Source organism: Cucumis melo, chromosome 11 (assembly GCF_025177605.1).
Source record: "Cucumis melo cultivar AY chromosome 11, USDA_Cmelo_AY_1.0, whole genome shotgun sequence".
In the NCBI taxonomy this organism is placed as follows: Eukaryota; Viridiplantae; Streptophyta; class Magnoliopsida; order Cucurbitales; family Cucurbitaceae; genus Cucumis; species Cucumis melo.
In genome coordinates, this window is record NC_066867.1 from 29,435,961 (window position 1) to 29,457,432 (window position 21,472).

Genomic DNA, 21,472 nt, shown 5'->3' on the forward strand with positions numbered 1-21,472 from the left:
AATCACTCGAAATTGATTTCAAGCGATTTTATTAGGTAATTGTAAGTAGTTTTCTTTTTATAAAAACTACTATTTGACATTAAAGGAAAAAAAGAAAAAAAGAAAAAACACATTCTTCTACTGTTACATTGATATCCTAAACATGGAGTGAATTCTAAATATGGCTCATTTTATCTACTTTAAGTTGAGGTCTAAATTCTTCTAAATGTTTGAATACAAAATTTAGTTTGAACTATAACAATGTAAGTTTGAGATTCAAACTATTTAAATAAATGATAAACACTATAGAAAACAAGGGAGAAAAAAGAACGAGTTGGAAACATAAAACACTGAGAGACTTGAAATATAATTACTCGGGTTAATCGTAAGTTAAATAGTTTTAAAAAATAAGAATCACAACTTTATTTTCTTTTATTTTTAAAATTTAAGCCAACCAAAATTATATTTAAAATCAGCTATGAATGAAGTACTTTCACCTTACCATTGATTCCTAAGTTTTAATGATTTTCATTTAACATTCCTTACAAAGTGATCAAAACTACTACACACAACATGTGGAGTTCTTTCATTTATGACATGAGTTATATCATACAAATGAAACGTCAAGTGAAACTGATTATTTATTCTTCTATATATACACATTAGGGATGTTCAAATAACTTGACAATCCGGATTATCTAATACAAATTATAAGGGTTCAACTGTTAATATATTGGATTGAGTTGGATAGAACTATTTATGTTCTTTTAGGTCAGATTGGGTTTAGGTTACAATCTTAAAAATTCAGGATGACCCAATCCAACCATTTTGTACATATTATCATGAAGTTTTTTTAAAAAAAAATTTGTAATAAATAATATGCTTAAGAAAATAAAATAAAATAAATAACCTGACAACTTAACCCAAATTTTGAAGATAAGTTGAAAATTTTATTTGGATTGGCGATTGGACCAAAAAAATCTCGACCCAATATTTAGGATCTAATAATGAATATAAAACATGTAAGTCAACATTCCAAGTCAAGGTCAACGTCTATCTCTCTAGAGGTTCCATTCATGTGAGAGAAATCAAATGCTTTTATGATGCAATTTTAATTTAAAAAATAAATAAAAGAAAGAGAGAGAGAGAAAAAATCTCCTTCGATGAAGTTTCCATCCACAAATGGAAAAGGAGTGGAGATATGAAATGAATTTATTTAATTCAATTGTAGTAATTTTATAAAAAAAAAAAAAAAAAAACTTTTAATAATTGAGAAATAAAATACAAACATAGAAATAAAATAATAAAGGAGAGAGGAAGGTGAGTGTGATGTGTGGGAAAGATGCCTTAAAAAAGAAGTCGGATGAGAAAGTCACAAAGCATCCTCCTTTGTCCGGCAACCACGTGTCTTCCAATCAGAGGCCGCTGCGAAGCTTCTATTATTTAACCAAATTATTGCTATTATTGTTTTTCTAAAATAAGATTATTTATGATTATGGCCAACTACCCCGAGATATTCCAATTAATCAACGAAAATCAAATCCACTAGCTTATGTTTAATAATCATTTTATCTTTATTATTATTATTATTATTATTATTATTATTATTATTATTATTATTATTATAATTATTATTTTAGTACAACAATTGCATCATAAAAATGGAATCTTTTACTTTTAGAATAAAAGATTATGTTAATTAGAAGTGATTATCAATTGGTATGAGTCGAGTTTCTTACTAAATTGTCATTGATTCGACTATGGTTCGTTTGACTCTTTCGAATTTTTCAAACAGTCACCAATCGATTCCCTATCGCTTTCTAATCGATTGACTTTGGTTCAATCAGTTAGGTCGATTTTTTCAGTCTATTATGCTCATCCTAATGCCAATTAAATTGAACTAAGCTCACTTTTTTGCTTCTTTTTATTGTGTTGATGGTTGAAATTTGTGTTTTTTCTTAATTGTTTTTCTAACACTACATCAAGTTTAGATTGTTCGCTCATGTCAAATTTATTTAAGGGTATGTTTGGGAGTTATTATGTAAGGGTTAGATGCATTTTGTTGTTTTTAAAATCACTTCAAAATATGTTAATCATTCAAAACCAATTTTAATAATATTGAAATTGCAATTATAAGTGTAAAATTAATTATGAAGTTGATATTGAGTAGTTATAAAAGCATGTTTAATAATAATTTTGAGTATGATAAAAGTTATCTCAAACCTCTTCCAAACATGTACTTATAACTTATATTTTGGTCGGGTATATATTTTAGTAGATAAAGTACCAATTAACCTTATAAAAAGTTGAATATGATTGCAATCTCTCGTGGTTTTGCTGGACTGAAAAATGTAATATTTGACTTCTCACACACTACAAAAAATCGAGGTTCTCCCGACGCAGAAAAAGGCGTCAGAAGAACAAACGTCAAGAAAGACACATTATCCCGACACCACTTTTCACATGTCGGGCGAATAACCTTTTTCCAACGCCGTGATAAAGTCGTCGAGAAAGAGGACAACATTTTCGACGTCTGGGTGTAGGGCATTGGGAATAATAACTTATCCCGACGCGGCATGCAAGCGTCGAAAACTATCAGTCGAAAATTTTCAAACATTGATTATGTTAGATAGATATTCCCGACGCATCCTGCATGACGTCGGGGATGTCGTCGGGAGTAAGGGGAGCTCCCGATGCTATTTTGGTTCGTCGAAAATTGCGTCGGGAGTTCCCCTATAAAATAGATGTTTCAGTTATGTGAAACACATAATCGAAACGAAAGAGAAAAAAGAAAAGAGATCGATTCTACCAGCGAAGCGAAGAGAAAAGAAACGCCCAGCCCTCATCGTCGTTGCCCTCGCCGCCATGGCCTACCGTCGTCCCTCTCCCGCCGTTTGCCACCGCACATCCCTATTTGAGATAAGTTTAAAATCCTAAATCTTAAAAAATGTTAGTTTAGGATAGGTTTATTTAAATAGTTTAGGTTTTTGTTTTTAAAAAATAATTTTAGGTTTTTAATGATGAATTAGTTTTAGGATATTGTTTAGAAATAGATTTTGGTTTTTGAAATGGGAATTTTGAATGTGGGTTGAATGAGGTTTATTTGAAAATTTGATTTGGATAATTGAAAATTTGAATGCGTGGGTTGAATTTGATCAAGAGGGGGAGTGTGGTTAAATTGAATATTCGAAGAGGGTGAGTTGAAAATTAGATGGGAGATAGGAGGGTTGAATTGAAATTACGTATATATGTTTCCATTATTCTTAAGTTTTTGAAATGACAGTATACAGTGATGATATGCATATATATGTACTAAACTTATCCACTTTTGTATCATTGTAGGATTGCGGTGTAGAATGACGTACAGGGCTCGTTAAGAGACGTACGACTTTTTTTGCGCTTTTTTTTTAATAAGGAATATTTTTTATTTGTATTATGAATGCTGTTACATTTTTTTAACTTCTTTGTATTACGAACATTAATTTTTTTTTTGTTGAATTTGATTTGTATTTCGTAATTTACTAATTTATTGTAAATTTTCTTTAATTGAATTGAAAACGAATGTGAATATTTTAGGAAATAGAGACTCGATTGAAAAACATTACAGAAAAATATTTCAGAAAAAAATAAAAATTACATATTTAAAATGTAAAAATTACATATTAAAATATTTTCCAACGCAGTACGAACGTCGGGAATATGCTGCAAACGTCATGTTAGGGATAGTTATTCCCGACACATGGACAGCGTCGGATATAAACATATTGGGAGTAGTTATTCCCGACGCATAGATGACGTCGGAACTGTGGACGTTAGGGATTAATTATTGCCGACGCATTAAAGACGTCGGGAGAAGGTTGTTCTCGATGCCTTGTTGGTGACGCGTCGAGAATTTGTCTCCCAACGCGTTTTTTTCGACAGTCTTTCTGATGTTCCTTTCTGCATCGGGAATTCTTTTTCCGATGTCTTTACCACTTCTGCCAATATATTTTATGCATTGGGAGTCTCCCCCACTTCTTGTAGTACTGACGTTGTTTATAATACAAGTCATTCTATATATATATATGAGAAAAAAGTAATAATATCTCATTGACCAAATTTACTTTTCCTCTCACTCTCACAAATGTTTAGTTATTAGTAAACCAACAATTCAATAGAAATTGAGTTCAAGAGAATTATGGTGTACGTGTGTGGTGGATTGATCTTCCCTACATAGCCTCCAAATGCCATAGATTGGACTGGTGGCTTCCGATTGATGGGATCTCAGCCATACATTCAGAAACCAATCTCTTGCCTCGAATTTAGGTCACACCCTCTCTCCCTTTCACCCCATTTATCTTCTTTCTTTTTCACTGTATAATCTTTTAATGTACGTGTCAACAATTTAATCGAAGCAAATGTTGAGGTGGATATATGATCATATTTTATGATATTTTGAAACGTGCGTTACAGTATTTAAATTTAATTTAACCTTTGATTTATCATAAAGGTGTAAGTTCTTTTGGTTTGGATTATAATAACATATGTTTGGTGGACAAACTATTTTAATTTGATAATGAAATAGTAAACGTCGTAAAAAAACCTCCAAAGTAAAATAGTAAAAACGATAATAGATAAAGAATTTTAAAATAATATTTACCGTAATTAATTATAAATTTTAAAATATATTTATCGTAACAAGGTCCTAATTTGTCGCAGGGAGAAGATAGCACGTGAGTGGTTTTAAAGCCCATTAACTTGGGCCTGTCAATATCAAATATGAGGCCCACAAAGAAAGTAGGCGAAGCCCATTTAATACATAAATGGGCCTGAAAGTGGAAATGAGAGGGTCCCACGGCCCCATCCTTGGAAAACTCGTACGTTTGTGATAGACAATGAAAACTGAGGATGACCACAAGAAGAATTTTGTCCTCTTTAAAAGGCCCTATCCATTCACCTTCTTTTATCCAAAACCACACATATTTTGTTTTTAATATACCTAAAATTTCAACTAGATAAGAACTTTATGGTAACCAATAAAAATAAAAATAAAATCCTCAACTTAACTAAAATAAAAATTAAACTTCAAACTAATAATATATACTATTAAAAATTAATCTTAGTATATTAACTTAGTTTAGACGTTTTAAAACATAATAATTGTGATAAAAAGTAATAAATTCACGAGTGTTTGGTATTAATAAATTCTAAAATTTTATTATATTTTTGAATAGTTTTATCTTATCATTTGAAATATTTTTTTATTATTATATTTTAATATTGATGAAAAAAGTTCAAAGGAGTAAATTTAATATCTATTGAAAATATAACTACTAAAATTGAATAAATTATAAAGTATATGACTAAAATGGTGTTTTAACCTAACTAAGATTAAAATGTTTTTTCATTGAGATTGAGTTTGGTTCTCATTTAGTTGTATGTTTCAAAATGTTATAATTTTATATTTAAAATTTGTTTTGTTTGATTTTTAGGTTTCAAGGTTTAGACTATAACCTTTTATCGATACTAACTTTCTATTGCTAATATTTAGATTTATTAATGTTTTTTTTAAATAATAAAAAAATACAAACTATTTATATTTTATAACAAAAAAAAAAGAAAAACAATAATTTACTCATTATACTTAATTTTAGCCGAAAGTATAAACATTTTGTCAATTTTAACATTTTTTACAAATTTCTAAGCTTTCTTGATTTTATTTTATTGCTATATTTGAAATTATTCCCATCTTCTCGTTTAAGACAAAATCTCTAACAAAAAAAAATTATTTTAAAGTTTTATATCCCCATTAACATTAAAATCTAAAATTAAATTCTAGTATCTTAAATCAATTAATAGAGACTACCAAAATAACGGCATGTTTATTTTTTTTTTTAAAAAAAGAGGTCTAAAATATAAATATTGAAACGGACAATTAAATTAAAACAAAAACTCGGATTTAAAGAAAAAAAGATCAAACACTTCATTTCAAATTCTCAAGCTTATTAATATAATTGGTAGTTTATCGTAATGAGTTATAATAATCATTGCATCATAACAATTAATGCATAAGTATATATTATTTTAGTCTAAATTATAATCATTTATGGTATGAAGTTCTGGATAAAAAAATAGCAAGCATCGTAATAATGCACAGAAGGAAGGATGGAGAAAAAAAAAAAATGAATTTTATAGAAAAAATAGTAAAATACTATTTGATAAATATTGTAGCAAATAAGGTATTGAAATAACATTTACCATACTTAATGATACATTATAATTACATACATCAAATTATAGTTTGTATTCCAAACATGGAGTGTACTGTAGTATTAAAGCACCTTGTCAACTTATAATTGGTGCTCTAAACGATTTTGTCGAGACCAAATCAAAATGAAAGTCAAAATTTAAAAACAATCTTTTGAAACCTTCACAAAACATTGAAAATATTTGTTTTAAAATCAAGAGAAACTATTATAAATGACACAACAGTTGAGAATACTTATAAAATATAGTCATATATTTAAGAAATTCTTTTTTGGATTTTTAAAAAAATAATAAAAATTACAAACTATTTATGCTTAAAGACAAAAAAAAAAATCATTACATTCGTTTTTGTCATAAAATGTAAATAGTTTGTCCATTTCGACAATTATTCAAATATTTTTTTCATATATTTGAAAATGTTAATTAAGAACGTTTTCAAATATAATAAAAAAATTCTAATCCACCAAATCTCAGTTTTTTTTTGGGTTATATTTTTTGTTAACAGTTTCATTTTTTTTCTTCTAAATTCCTTCCTTACTATTATTTTTTTTATTGAAAACGAAAGCAAAGGTTATTAATGACAATAACCGCTGTTCACACAAAGCACCAATCAATAAAAAGAAAAGAAAAAAGAAAAAAAAAAAGAAAAAAGAAAAAGAAAAGAAGAGAGAGAGAGAGAGAAAAAGGAGGAGAGAGAGAAATGAGGGAGGAAGAATCCGGTGTTGCCAATTTCGGTCTGCCCGATGAAGTACTACAAGTTCTACCATCGGATCCATTCGATCAGCTCGATGTAGCTCGGAAAATCACTTCCATTGCTCTTTCTACTCGTGTTTCTGCTCTCGAATCCGAATCCTCCGCTCTCCTTGCCCAAATTTCCGAGAAGGATGCTCTCATTGCAGAGCTGCAATCCCATATCGAATCCCTCGATGCCGCCTTATCCGAGAAATCCGAAATTCTCACTCGCGCCGAGCAGGAAAAGGTCTGTCTGATTCAGTTTGCTTTTTGGTTGCTGTTTATAATTTGTTTTGATTTTGCTCATTGTAATTCGTAGGAGACGTTGTTGCAAGAGAACGCTTCGCTTTCTAACACCGTGAAGAAGCTCACTCGAGATGTCTCGAAGGTATAGTATAGCCGTAGTTTTCAACATATATGGTCATGGACTTCCAATTTTTATGTTAAGTAACTTGAAATAATTGAAGTCGGAATATAGAAATTCACCAGTTTATTTTCATATGATAGAAGGAAATTGGTGGAATGTTTGGAAGTTAACCAGCAAAAGTAGAGGGGATATTACTATTAATGTATGCAAAATTTGTTTATCTTATTTTTGAAATAAGAACATTGATTCTTGCATTGTTTGCAGTTGGAGGTCTTCAGAAAGACGCTTATGCAGTCCCTAAACGAGGAAGAGAACTCCGTAAGTTGTCTCTATCCAACACCAATGTTGGCCAAGTGATTCGATAACGTTTTTTAGCCCACAAAAAAAGAAGTTCAAATATTATTTCAACTTTGGTTCATCTCAGGCGCTTCTTATATTTTCAATTTTGGTTTTTAACTTTTCACTGTGTTCATTCGCTTCCCTTTTACTATCAAAATGTATATTTTGGTCGGTGTAGTTCTATAAAGTTACTTTCAATCCATTTTCTTTCATTCGTTTTTTTTATTTTGCATAATGCTAACATAAATTTAATACCAACAAAATATCCTTGAATCCGAAGTTATGGCTTCATCGTTTCAAAAAAATTATTGCCAGTAGTTTAAAACCCATCAACTTCGTGATTTTGATTTCAACCTTCTTTTTGCTACTATAGACAGTCACTGGAGGTTCAGAGGCTTCAGTTAAAATAGAGAGCCAGGAAAGTTTGCCCTCTGCCTCGGCCGTTGAAGGTAATACAAGTTTATCGAAATCAATTTCTGTGTTCGCACTATATCATTGTTCATAGATTAAGTTGTCATATTCTTCTTGTTGCTGTGATTGTGAAGCACATAAATGGTTCTTTGTGATAACCCAATTGATTGCTTTTGTACGGAGTTTTCTAACTTCCCTTAACGTCGGTATTCTGACTTGGACATTTTCTTTTTCATATGTGTTGGTAGATGATCTGGCATTGCCACCATCTAAATACTCATCAATCCAGAGTAACACTTCTGAAACAGTGAATTCTGTAAAAGAAGAGCATGAGGCAGATGGTAAGGACCCTACATGTAATGCACAAACTGATAACTGTAGCAAATTGCTAATGTATGAAATCCCAAATACCAACGGAACAGATTTAACGTTTAAAGTATACTCATTTCTAATTAACAAAAAATTTAAAACAAATTTATATCTGTCGCAGTGGATATATTGTTTTTCACTTTTCTTTATCCCTCTGGTGCAGTGGCGACTTCAAGGCCTCGTATATCAAACAGCCTTCTGTTAGCATCACAGACTAGCACTCCTCGGCTGACGCCTCCTGGTTCTCCTCCCATTTCTTCTGCATCCGTGTCTCCCACGAGAACATCTAAACCTGTTTCCCCTAAGCGTCATTCGATGTCATTCTCTGTCTCAAGGGGGATGTTTGATAGGACCTCAATGTATTCGTCCGCAGGAAATCACAGTTCAGTTTCAAGTCCTCATGGAGGAACTCATACTGGTTTGTTCCTAAAACTCTCTCCCTTGGAAGGGCCGTTTGGAATTCTATTGCTTGTACATTCCAAGATATCTCTAGGAGTTGGTGTGTGTATTTGGTTTGCCAAATGTGAATTTGGAAAAAGAAAAAGAAAAAAAAAACTCTGGTTTCTTATACCGCAATGCTCACTGCGGAATGTTTCAGTGTTTTCTTTTATTTTCTCATCTTTCTTATCTGAATGGTTTTCAGGTCTCTTTTCCATATTTGGTGTGGTATGGAAGGGGTTGATTCCCAGATAATCCCAATTCTAAAGGGAAATCTTTTTTTTAGAGAGACAAATTCATTCCATCCTTTCTTAACAAACAAGTTTGCATAAAATAGTCCATTGATTAACATTAATCTTCTTGGAGTAAAACACCTTGTTTCTGTTAAAATTCGAGACACTATCATTTTATAAAGTACATTCAATATAACAAAAAATCATGATTTTCATGTGCTGAAAATAGTGTTCTGTGCTGAAATTTCATTTTAGCGAATCTTTACGTTTATTATGTTAATGAGGTTTTGCTTTGAGTAGTTTTACTGGATATCAAGCATTGATGATTGAACTAAGTAAGAGACTTAAATAATGTGATGCGTAATATTTCCATAATTACAATAGTTGAAGCATTGTTTTCTGAGCAGTTGGTGAAAGTATTACTCTAAATCTGTTTGGATATAAGGAGCTTTATGAATCGTTTTGTTCCATGGAGCCAGTTATAGTTCCTTTTTTAAGTGGAGATGAACCCATCTAAATTTCATTTCTAATCAGATCATACAATGCATCACGCCTATCATTCTCTAAACATGGTGGCTAGGCTTAATAACACTTATATTAAATGTAAGTCAGTCAAATAGCATACCTTCTGTGATTGTGTACCTACCAACACATATAGTTCGTTGCATTTGAAGAATGTACCTGATTGTTGCTTACTGAATGTTTTAACCACGTTTATATTTATTATTAATTGTTTCAGGACGAACTCGAGTTGATGGGAAAGAGTTCTTCCGCCAAGTGAGGTAAGAGCTGGTAGCAGCATAGATCTTGAGCACATACAGTTGAAAGTGATCTTCAATAACTAAAAGCATATTTCAAGTGATTTTGAACATCATAAAAAGGATTTAAACAATTTTCAAATCACTCCCAAGTATGTTCTAAGAGGAAAAAAGAAATATTCAATGCGGCGGACGGTTCTTTATGTTAGATATAAAGTGAGAAGTACACAATACCCATTGTTTATACAATGGTTGTTATAAGACAACCACATTGTGGTCACTTCGTTGAATAATTTTTTTTTTTTTGACTTTGTGCCATTTTTTGAAACCAACTACAATTTATCACTCAAAAAAGGAAAAATCCAATTTCTTTTAAGATGTTTCCCCTATTTTGCACTTGCTTTGCTATTTCTGCATTTGGTCATTATTAATGTTTCTACCTTTCCCCTCTGCTGCAGGAGCCGGTTGTCTTATGAGCAGTTCAGTTCATTCTTAACCAATGTTAAAGAGTTGAATGCCCACAAGCAAACAAAAGAGGTATTTTCCTCTCTCCCTTTGCACACACGCACGCACGCACACACGAACACGTCACGGTTAAACATTTATGAATTGTCTTTTGATATTTTAGGAGACTCTTCGGAAGGCTGACGAGATCTTTGGCCCAGAGAACAAGGACCTGTTTACTATATTTGAAGGTTTGATTACTCGTAATGTACACTGAAAACGCCATGGATATAGTGTATGTAAGCACCAGTTTCGTACGCTGTCGACTACTATTTCATCTTTGTATCTATACATATATTCATTTTGACTTCAATGAAATAAACGTTCAAACTTCTAGCATTATCCTAGAGACCTTAGTCATGAGAAATAATCGTTCCTAAGATTTGGAATGAATTAGGACAAAAAAGAAGTAAATGTGCCATTGTTTTAGCAAGTTGAAAACTGAGAAGTCTGAATTCATGTACTCTATATTTTGAATGTTTGTGCAAATAGATGAGCTATGATGAGTTGTATAACTATCTGATTATGCAATGTGTTTTGAGTTTATTATTTGGATAATTAGGTTTTACAAGTTCAAATTTACACAGCTAGCTAGGTAGTTAAATAGTATGGGTCGGTGATTTTGGAAAATGAGACTTACTTACGATTAATTTTGTAAAATTGGATCTTTTAACAATCAAATTTATGATTAGTATCAATCTCTTAAAAAATAATTTTTATATATTTAGAATTGATTTTCATTTATTATGTTTTGTTTCGAAAGTTAATTTAGAGTTTTCCAATTAGTAATTGCATTTTTTATTTAAAAAATAATTATTTAATTAAATAACTTTTTTGAAAGACGTAATTAAATAATTATGGTAAAGATCTATTTTTATTTATTTTATTGTTAAATTCTTATTTAAATGGTTGATATTTTGGGTAAGGAGAATGTTTAAAATAAATATCGACAGAAAATTTAAAAAATATATAATTGTTTGTTTTGTCAACGATTTAATAACATACAATGTTTGTTATCTTTTGTTTCAATATTTTAAATATTACACAAAAACTGAATTAGATAATATTTTTGGTTCAATTTTTTCTAAAATCAATTTTAGTTCATACAAAACACCATCATTTTGATTTTGGTGAAAGAAAAAATGATTTTAACTATCTCAAAATCACTTTCCAAGGGGCTGTTGTCAACTTGTTCTCATCTCAAGTTGCAAATAGGAGTCCAATTGATTAATCTTTGTTGGGCCTAAAGTTTGCCGTTTGTTGAAAACAAAGCATATTTGTCTCTTCAAAAGTTGCAACATTGTTTTCGACCTTTTATACAAGGAGAAGTGGGCCAAAGGTATGGAGTTCTTGGCTCTAATTCCTACGACGATTCTTTGGATCAAAGACCCCCACATTTCAAATGAAAATTAGAGTATGGAATGATGTGACTATGATTTAAAATGATGGGACCCAAGTTTTCGTTTTTAGTCACTGCAACACTACTCATATCTCAATTTTCACTCGAAATCTTAAAGAATTTCTATTTTAAAAGGCAAAAGAAAAAGGAATATAAGAATATTTCTCGAAACAAACAACGAACTTATAATTTACCTAAAAAAAAAGGAGAATAAGAGTGGATAAGTAGATTGATGATTGAGACTGACGACCAATTCCTTTCTTACATAATTTAAATGATAATTGTGCCATGTGATTTTTACATGCTTAATTTAAAGATTTGTTTGAAGAATTTGATGTCATAAGGTTGTTACTTAGGAAATGGATAATTTTTTTTATGCATCCCATAGGGATTCGGCCAGATTGTTGGATCTTGTTTGTGAGATACTATCTTTTAAAGGAAGCAAATTTCATCCAATGGTAGGCCTTTTCACATCTTTAAGAAAGGCTTTTAGATGAAACCCACCGCTTTTGGTGCATTAGAGAGTGCTCATAATTATATACCATGGATGTGTATAATTAATCACGGTCGGGCTAAAATATTATTTTGGTTTCATATTTTGAGGTTTGTTCAGTTGTCTGGTTTTAGTCGTCTATTTTTAATAAATTATGCGTTTAGTTTCTCAATGTTAATTTTTATCGAAAGTGACTAAATAACACAATAACTTCCATGCAAGAAAATATAATATGTGAATACCTTTTCAAAATTCAGTGTAAAAATGCTAATAAATAATAATAAATTTTGAAATAAATTAACAATAAATAAGTAGTAGGGACTATATTTAGTACATATGTAGAGTAAATATTAAAAGTATAGAGATTAATAATTGAACAAACTCCAAAGTATAGGAACCAAAACAATATTTTAACTTATTATTTTGAGTTAAATGTTTGGGGATGAGAATTTGAAACCTCAAACTTACATCAAATGAAAAAAAAGCTCAAAGACGAATGAAATCGTAACGAACAGCATGATCCACCCATAAAATGTTTTTCTAGCACACAGCAGGAAGACAATGAATAAAATGCAACCTCAAGCTTTGGTTCATATACTTTGAGTTATAACTAGGGGGAGAGTTTTAAGCATTTAGTAATGAATACGTAATGACATTTGAAATTGAAAAAGTACAGGATCAAAAATGATATTTTAACGTACACAAACATAGATAAACGTGATGCAAGTTACATAAACTTGCTATCAATCTTGAGGTCCAAAAATCCAATATTAAATTTTGATTCCAATAAGATTGGTGGTTAAGAATATTTTGGCCATGAGGGTGCAATAGGAGACTCATTTTAGGCATATTCAAAGATATGAAAAGTAGCTTAGAGTTTAGCAGGTTGAATAGAGCAGATCGATCCCAATCCCATTTCTGGTGGGATGATTCAATCTTCCATGACACATATTGTATTATACAAATTTGCATGTGTTATCAGGGAAGAATTCATAACTCATCATTTTTTCGTTACTTTTTCAATAAATCTCTTTTTATCCCTTAAAAAAGAAACACATAAGGTATGACTCTTCAAATATATTTGTCCATCGAACCCAATAAATACCCAACCTTAAACGAAAAAAATTCAACTGAACCTAAAAAAAAAAAAAAAAAAAAAAAATCTAATCAAACTCAATCCTTTTGATTTAAATTGACAACAATCTAGACAAATCATCTTATAACTTTCCAAAACATTTGAACATCTTAAATAAAACTAAATAAAAGCAAGAGAAATTAAAAAGTTAGCTTATATTGATAAATAAAATCAACTTATTCTTATATCTATACTATTTTATTTTTCTTATCACTATATATCTTCTTTATGTTTCACATCAATTATAAATATATTGGACATTCAGGAGATTACGATAGTTATTACATGATAGTCTTTCTAATATTAGAGACACTAACCATCCATAGAATTTGATATATTTTTTATATATTTTATAAATATTTTTGATAACTAAATATGGTTAAGTTTAAAATAAAATTTGTACATTTTAAGGTAATGTGTTTAGAGAGGGGTTGGAATGAGGAGAAGCTAAACAGAAATTTGAAAATCCCTAACGTGTTAGAAATTTCAAAAGACAAAAACCGATTTTCCCGGGAAAATTACAACTCCTCAACGTGCTTTGCATTCTTAACATATTCTCCATTCCCAGTTAAGCCCATGTTTATATGTGTGTGTGTATATATATATATATATATAACCGTATTTCGATTGCTGTTCTTCATTACAGAATGACGTACAACTTTGATGGAATATGCAAATTTAATTCCGATTTTTGAGCATCAAGTTTCGGAGATCAATCAAAAATAGCAACAATGTTGAAATGGTGATTTGAATTCATGTCGACCACTACTCTCCCTCTCCCTCTCTTTCTACGCTCAAAATTCCTTTCCGAATCCCTCTCTCTGTTCATTGATTCCAATAAGCTTCATGGAAAATGATCAAGAATCCCCTGCTTCTTCTACCAGGTAACTTTTCTTTTTATTTTTATTTTTTACGTTTGATTGTGCTTGTCATGTTTGGAATTTTGATTTTGTAATGGCTTCAGCTGCCGCTTTCTCGTACCCCGACCGCTCTTTATTCCATGAAAGAGTTTTTCAGTCAAAAACTAGAAATCTCGTTGAGATCTTCAATCCCATAGATCATAAATCTACTCTGCACACTAATCGGCTTTTCTTCCAACGCCTTTAATTGCATTCGCACTCTTTTAAAAGCTCAAACTAGGCTCAATTCGGAAAAGGAAGAAATTCCAACTTGATCCATTCGCTAGAATCATCGGATACGGCAAATTCTTCTGGGCGGGAGATCATTCCTCGACTCTAAACTACCCTGTGCCTATTTGGAGCCTGTATCGGCATGCATAAGAAAGCCCACCGCTACGTGGGCTACCCATAATCGATCTCCTTACGGGGTTGCATTCAATAGTCAAGAAACTCCTAGCCATATGATTGTTAATTAGGTCTAGAATTAGGGATTGAAGCGATTGAGTGTGCTAGAGATTGATAAGTTGTTGTTTTCGGTATGAGATCATTTGGCTGATTTTAACCTGCGGAATTTTGAGTTCGTGATGGATTGTTAGGTTTCTGTTTGCAATTTTTGAATGTATCTTCGGACTTCGAGAGCTGCGGGATAATTAATCAAATTTTAGAAGTACGGATTGAAACGATTTGAGTGTGCTTGAGCTTGACGAGTTGTTGTTGATTTTGTTTTTCTTAGTAGTAAGACAAACGAGCGAACGTTGCAACGATCGAAGATGTTGGAAGTTTCAATTGTAGAGAAATTGGATCGGCAAGACTCTGCGGATATGGCTACATATGGTCCTATTGAGATTGAAACGTCCGGAAGGTTGTTTCCCTGTCTACTTTGATTACATCGCATTTATTGTTTGTATATTTGTTTCTTCAATTTCTTATAGTTCCTGTACTTGGCAAGATGATTGTGTGAAGCTATTCTTTTAGAGATTTTTCCATGGAGCTTATAGGCTATTTGTGCTGTTAATTAGTTGCTTACGTAGGAATTTGTTGAACAGCAATGATTCAGGCGATATTGATAGTCAAAATCAATCAAAAGATCAGACAAATCAAGCTGCGGGGACTCCCAGTATAGGGAGCAGATCAAGACCGCGTGGATTCTCCGACTCTTTTGCTTCTCATGGTAAGTAAATCTCTAAGCTACTGCAAGTATTTTATCATTGATCATGTACTAACGTTATGGTTGTATATTTTGTAGAGTTGAGATTATTAGATTTGGAAGATGAAACCAAAGATGTGGCATCTCCAAGAGGGGTGCTCGAGGATTGCTCGAGAAGCTTAGATTCTGAAACAACTACTTCTCGGGCCAGCACTTCCGATTGGGAAGGTCATCCGGACTCGAGAAATCCAAGTCATTGGAGAGGGTTCTTTCGTTTACTGAAGAAAGGACCTCAAATGCGATTTCAGACCTTTCCTCCTCTTAAAGCTGTTCCAAAACTCACCAGAAGAAAGAGCAAAAGAATTAGAGAGGATATGATTCCAGTAGTATCACCAGTGATGGACTCTTCTATAGAAACCGAGTTTTGCTATTTCAGATCTTCTTGGAAAAATTTCACCCTTTCAGAGCTTGAAGCTGCATGCAATAACTTCAGCCAAGGTTTATTTCTAGAAACCAAATTATCTTTGTTGATGTGAATTTTCTATAATGCTGTTTCTTTTTATGATAATAGTTAGTTGAGGCAAGTATATCTTTCTTTTTTTTTCCAAAGAAAACTTGATTGGCGAGGGTGGTTATTCTGAAGTTTACAAGGGTCAGTTGGAAGATGGACAACTTGTCGCGATCAAGCGGCTTAATAGAGGTAGCCAAGAGGAGATGACTGCAGACTTCTTGTCTGAGCTTGGAATTATTGTTCATGTTGATCATCCTAATATCGCGAGCGTAATTGGATACGGCGTTGAAGGTGGAATGCACCTTATACTTCATTTATCACCCCATGGGAGCCTGGCATCCATACTTTACGGTTTGTTATTTATTGTCAGTTTCTTGCATTCCTAACCGTTTAATTTACTGCTAATTCGGCCTGTGTAATCTAGGGCCAAAGGAGAGACTGGATTGGTCGACCAGGTATAAGATTGCTCTTGGAACCGCTGAAGGTCTCCTTTATCTTCATGAAGGCTGCCAAAGAAGAATAATCCACAGAGACATTAAGGCCGCTAATATATTGCTTAGGGATGATTTTGAGCCTCAGGTATGCTTTATGCTTTGACAGTTATCCAAGTGTTGTAGCTGGCTAGATAAACTGGAAAGTTGAATTCAATGAGGAAACATAAATGACTTTCCTTTGTTCTGCATTCATACATTTCAATTGGCTTGTAAAGTTAGCTCAATGAAAGTGATAACATCAAGTAAAAATATCCTCAATAATATCAGGATATTCAACATAAAAATGCAGTTTCAAAAAATCTTTCATACTGCTAGCAACAAAAGATCAGTACACTACATGTTTCCAATTTAATTTTTGTTTGGTGAATACTTAAAAATGAACCCAGATATCTGACTTCGGGCTTGCAAAGTGGCTCCCAGATCAATGGACTCACCATACTGTGTCAAAATTTGAAGGCACATTCGGGTTCGTCGATCAAAACTTCTTGTTAGGAATTTTAAAAATCCTACTCCTCCAAACCTGATCCTCCTCTTCTGTCTCTTCTGATGATTATAGGTACCTTCCTCCCGAGTTCTTTATGCATGGCATTGTTGATGAGAAAACGGACGTCTATGCCTATGGAGTACTTTTATTGGAACTCATTACCGGACGACGAGCACTGGATAGCTTACAGCAAAGCCTTGTGATGTGGGTGCGTCCGCTACTGCAACCTCAGTTTTTGTGATCTTGGGGACAATTTTGTGTACTAACGCTAATCTGTTTCAAAACTATTTGCAGGCTAAACCCCTACTTTCTAAACAGAATCTCAAGGAACTTGTTGATTTATCTCTTGTCGACGCATTTGACTCCGAACAAATGAAACGAATGATATCAATAGCTTCAATGTGCATAAATCAATCTTCAATTCTACGGCCGGAAATGAGTGAGGTATGCACTTTTACCTAGAAGTTTCGTAGTCGCTCTTTGAATAAACTGTTAATATAGATATATAACCATGAGTACTATATGACCAATCTATCTCATGTAATTAGTTCGTTTTCATCCTCATTTCTATTGAAACTTCAAAAAAATACCTCTTGTTTCTTCTCCTGATCCTTGATCCAATTCAAAAGATTGAAATGAGGTAAAATATGGTTATTGTAGAGCCAATTTGAGGATATAGCTCAACTTATTAGGACGTATATTTTCGTCTAAAAGGTAATCATTAGTAGCATAGTTTCTTTGATTGCCATTAACCGATCCATGGGATGTTTGGAAATCTTTGGCATATAGTTGTTGTCCAATAGGCCATATTATATTTTTATCGTATTGAAACTTAAAAAGATGCATTTTCTTTTCCTTGCCCTCGTCTTCGATCCCAAACAAGGTCCAAACAAAGATAACAAAGCCCCCATACTATAGAATTGGATTTAGTAATCAACTTGGAAATAATTCAGCTGGTACTTAAGGTATATAATTCTTGACTAAGAAGTCAGACTTAAACTTCACCACCATATGCCATTGAACTAAAAAAAAAGACTAATATATCTACGACCCTCCCCTACCTCGAGGTCATTCCTACATCTTGGGAGAAGATTGCCTTTTGTTTCTAAATATTAAGTTATCTACTTTTCTAGAGTAAAAAATGATATCTCATTTGATAACAATGTTGTTTATAGTTTTAGTTTTTGAAATTTTTACCCGACAGAATAAAGAAACTCAAATGTGAAAGAAGTAGTAATCATTCTAATTTAAAAAACCAAATAGCTACCAAACGAGATATAAAATTTTTGTTCTTTGTTGATTTGATAGGTTGTAAATTAAAAATAAAATGATTAAAAATGATTGATATTCCGACGCATATACACATTGTATGCAGATTGTTCAAATTCTGAAAGGGGATGGAGTTTATAATTTGGAGCTTGTAAAACGACAGAAGTCTAAACTTCAAAGGACATACTCCGAAGAGCTTTTGGATGCAGAAGAATACAATTCTACCAAATATTTAAGTGATATTGATCGACATTTGGAGATTGTTTTAGGTACTTGTCATATTGATGTTTAGATTATTTATTTTTACCTTGACAAGTACTTTTACTTTCAAAAATAAAAATAAAAAAAGAAAAAAAGAAAGAAAGAAAAATGAAAGATAAAAAAAAAAAAACACTTACATGATATAATTTATATATGATATTTTGCATTTATATTCGATCATAATATACGATCTTGATGTTTCAATTTTTTTTTTTTTTTTATTCTTATTCTTTTCTGTTTGTAGATATTGAACTCATTTGTGAAAACAGTGTTAATTAGTTAATTAAACCAACAAAATATAGTATGGATGTTTTTATTTGTGTTAATATATTTATTGATTTTTTTATCGTTATCAATTTATCACTATCATATATAAAAGAAATATATGGTTATTATATTTATCCATATTATAAATTCTTGTCAACATGGAAAATTTTTCAATAGCTTGATACCAATGTGAGAGATGAATTGACGTGTTCGTTGTATGTGTTCTAGTGAAGAATACTTTGATCTAGAATTAGAGATGTTCGCCTCGACTAAGAAACATAAATAAAAAATTTTAAGAAGTAAAGATATAGATGACCTTGAATCGATTAAATTAAGATTTTTATTTAATTTTGTGATTTTATTATATTTTAAGTTATTAAAATTTCACTTAACGGAGTATAGTTCAAAACAACACGCAATCAATTGTTACTAATTCTTATTTCAAAAGTTGACTGTGTTCCATTTCTACCATCACAATTATTCTAAAAAGGTAAATAAAATCGAAAACCAATTACAAAATAACAAGGTAGTAACATCAACCCAATTTAGGTGGCTTCAAAACCGAAGTCTAATAGTTTTGAATCTTTGAGCACAACCAGCTAAATTGTTCGTTATTGTATTGTTTTGATGGTCGAACAAAAATTCTAATAATTAATCGACTTCTAAAATACATCATGACAACAATTTCATTGCCTTTATAACAATTAATTTTCTTAAAGAATCAACCTCCACTTAAAATAGAGTCACCTCGTAATAAGACATCGTCTCTACAAACTCAATGAAACTTGTTACATTCGATAAAATTTTCAATCAACTTGGTTGAAGAAATAAATAAATAAAGAAAACTCGTGTGAAGTTTTCGAAGACTATGGAAATGTGAAATTTTTTCTATATTCTATTTATTTATTGTATGCTACGTCAATATGTTTTTTTAAAATAGAGTGAAACTAGTTAGCATTATGTAAAGCTAACTGAAACTTACAAGGAGACATTTATAATAGGAATGTTATAAAATGATATTTTGAAGAGAAATTAAAGATGAATAGTTTTATTTTATATTTTGAAATTTGTTGAGTTCAATCAATACTTCATGTTATAACAAATACTATTTCAAAATTCTCATTGCTATGATATTTATAATTTTTCACTCATTCTCTATTTTCTATTTACTAAATTGTTTGCTATTTTGTTTCCAAACAAAAATAGTTTTACCTAAATACAGATTATTACAAATTATACTAAAATAATTTTGCATCTCAAACAATTATATAGAATTCTTGAAATGAATAAATAATTTATTGAATGACCTCTCAAACAATCAAATGATAGGTAAATTATTAAAAATATCAATTTTGACAAAATATTTATGAAATATAGTAAAATTTCAAATTATATCAATAATAGGTATTGATAGACAATGATAAAAGTTTATCAATTTTTATCATGGATAGAACTTAAAATTTTGCTATATATCGTAAATGTAGCCATCTAATTTTGTCTTACATTATTTAAAATTAATTCAATTGCTAGATTAAAATTTTACCTTAATTTGGCTATTTTATAATTTTGTGATTAATCAACTTTTGTTAAAAAAAAAAGTTAATTACTTTCTTTGTAGGTAGTTGGATTAGAGTAACTAAATCAATTACTTAGTCTAGGTGGAGAAATACAAGTATGGTAACATTTTTTAATTTGATTTTGGTTATTAAAGGCTCGATGCCATTTTGATATGAATTGTAAAAAAAAAAACTAGCCATTTTGATATTTTAGCCAAAGCATTTTTTTTTTGTTATAAATAATCTCTTATTCTTCCTCCACAACACAATATAAAGAAAATACCACACAGACAAAAAAAAAAAAAAAAAAAATCCTATAAATTTTTACGGTCTTCCCGGCCTCTTTTCTCCATCTAAATCTCTAACCTCTATAGCTTCTATTTCTTTTAATCTTGTTATCTTCTTAGAAAAAAAAAAAACTACAAACCTCCTAAATCTTCATCTTTCTCCTTGTAGTACAAAGAATCCAACACATAAAAAACTCTAATTTAGTTGGAGGTCTTTGACAAGGCTTTGGTCCCAAATGATCCACACCAAGTAAGTTTAGTGTGTTGGGATTTCAACATTTTTTTTCCTTCTTCCTTTTATTTTGTTTATTTTCCTCCAAAGTTCTTTATTTTTTCTTATTTTTAATATTTTTATTTATCTTTCCTCAAGCTTCCATAAAAAAAAGTAGAAAAAGAAAAAAAAAAAAATTAAATGATTAAATTTTTGCTTATTATTTCTCTACTTTTCTCTCTTATAATTGTTTATTCATCATATTGTGAGTTTCTCTATTATATTTTTTTTATTTATTATATATTTATTTATACTTGATTATTTATCTCTTTTTTATTTATTATTATGTATTTCTTTTGTTAATTTATTTTAAGTTTTATTTTCTATATATTGTATATTTACTTTTTTAATATATATTTAATATTTTTATTTATTTAATTCTTCTTTTATTTTTATAGCATTGATTATTGCTTCTTTAATATTTTTCACATCTTGATTATTATTGATTTTTTAATACGTCCTTGTCTTTTATATGTTATTTTATTTTTCCCCATCTTTTGTGGTTAATTTAATATGTTATTGCTAATAATTATTTAAGTTTATTAACATTTTAAATTATTTTTTATTAAAAAAAGACATACGACAATGGAATTTAGAAAATTTGGGAGAAATTAAAAAAGACA

General features: G+C 30.7%; 2 protein-coding genes across 4 annotated transcripts; both read left to right on the top strand.

Moving 5' to 3' along the window:
* The first annotated feature begins 6,835 nt into the window (after positions 1 to 6,835).
* Positions 6,836 to 10,718, top strand: LOC103497903 (uncharacterized protein At4g15545). Of its 2 annotated transcripts, none has more exons than XM_008460299.2 (9): positions 6,836 to 7,204; positions 7,277 to 7,345; positions 7,589 to 7,642; positions 8,037 to 8,112; positions 8,323 to 8,415; positions 8,607 to 8,861; positions 9,854 to 9,896; positions 10,331 to 10,409; positions 10,501 to 10,718. In XM_008460299.2, exons 1-9 carry the CDS (start codon positions 6,926 to 6,928, stop codon positions 10,591 to 10,593), a joined length of 1,041 nt encoding a protein of 346 aa, XP_008458521.1. In that variant the 5' UTR covers positions 6,836 to 6,925; the 3' UTR covers positions 10,594 to 10,718. The 2 variants fall into 2 exon arrangements, with proteins under 2 accessions (XP_008458521.1, XP_050947800.1); XM_051091843.1 differs by having other exon boundaries at positions 6,860 to 7,204; positions 8,323 to 8,430.
* Positions 10,719 to 14,057: 3,339 nt separating this feature from the next.
* Positions 14,058 to 18,784, top strand: LOC103497902 (receptor-like cytosolic serine/threonine-protein kinase RBK2). Of its 2 annotated transcripts, none has more exons than XM_008460297.3 (10): positions 14,058 to 14,287; positions 15,036 to 15,164; positions 15,349 to 15,473; positions 15,549 to 15,947; positions 16,060 to 16,311; positions 16,385 to 16,539; positions 16,841 to 16,920; positions 17,011 to 17,146; positions 17,233 to 17,382; positions 18,314 to 18,784. In XM_008460297.3, the coding sequence occupies exons 1-10, from the start codon at positions 14,250 to 14,252 to the stop codon at positions 18,497 to 18,499; spliced, it is 1,650 nt and encodes a 549-aa protein (XP_008458519.1). In that variant the 5' UTR covers positions 14,058 to 14,249; the 3' UTR covers positions 18,500 to 18,784. The 2 variants fall into 2 exon arrangements, with proteins under 2 accessions (XP_008458519.1, XP_050947801.1); XM_051091844.1 differs by having other exon boundaries at positions 15,039 to 15,164.
* The last annotated feature ends 2,688 nt before the right edge of the window (positions 18,785 to 21,472 follow it).

What these genes read in the sequence shown, in the direction of transcription:
- LOC103497903 (XM_051091843.1), top strand. Translation starts at nt 6,926, where the DNA reads ATGAGGGAGGAAGAATCCGGTGTTGCCAATTTCGGTCTGCCCGATGAA. An exon ending in TCACTCGAGATGTCTCGAAG is followed by an intron (nt 7,346 to 7,588) that starts GTATAGTATAGC and finishes CATTGTTTGCAG; the next exon opens with TTGGAGGTCTTCAGAAAGAC. An exon ending in AGATGGTAAGGACCCTACAT is followed by an intron (nt 8,431 to 8,606) that starts GTAATGCACAAA and finishes CCTCTGGTGCAG; the next exon opens with TGGCGACTTCAAGGCCTCGT.
- LOC103497902 (XM_008460297.3), top strand. Translation starts at nt 14,250, where the DNA reads ATGGAAAATGATCAAGAATCCCCTGCTTCTTCTACCAG. An exon ending in TCCCCTGCTTCTTCTACCAG is followed by an intron (nt 14,288 to 15,035) that starts GTAACTTTTCTT and finishes TGTTTTTCTTAG; the next exon opens with TAGTAAGACAAACGAGCGAA. An exon ending in GAGATTGAAACGTCCGGAAG is followed by an intron (nt 15,165 to 15,348) that starts GTTGTTTCCCTG and finishes TTTGTTGAACAG; the next exon opens with CAATGATTCAGGCGATATTG.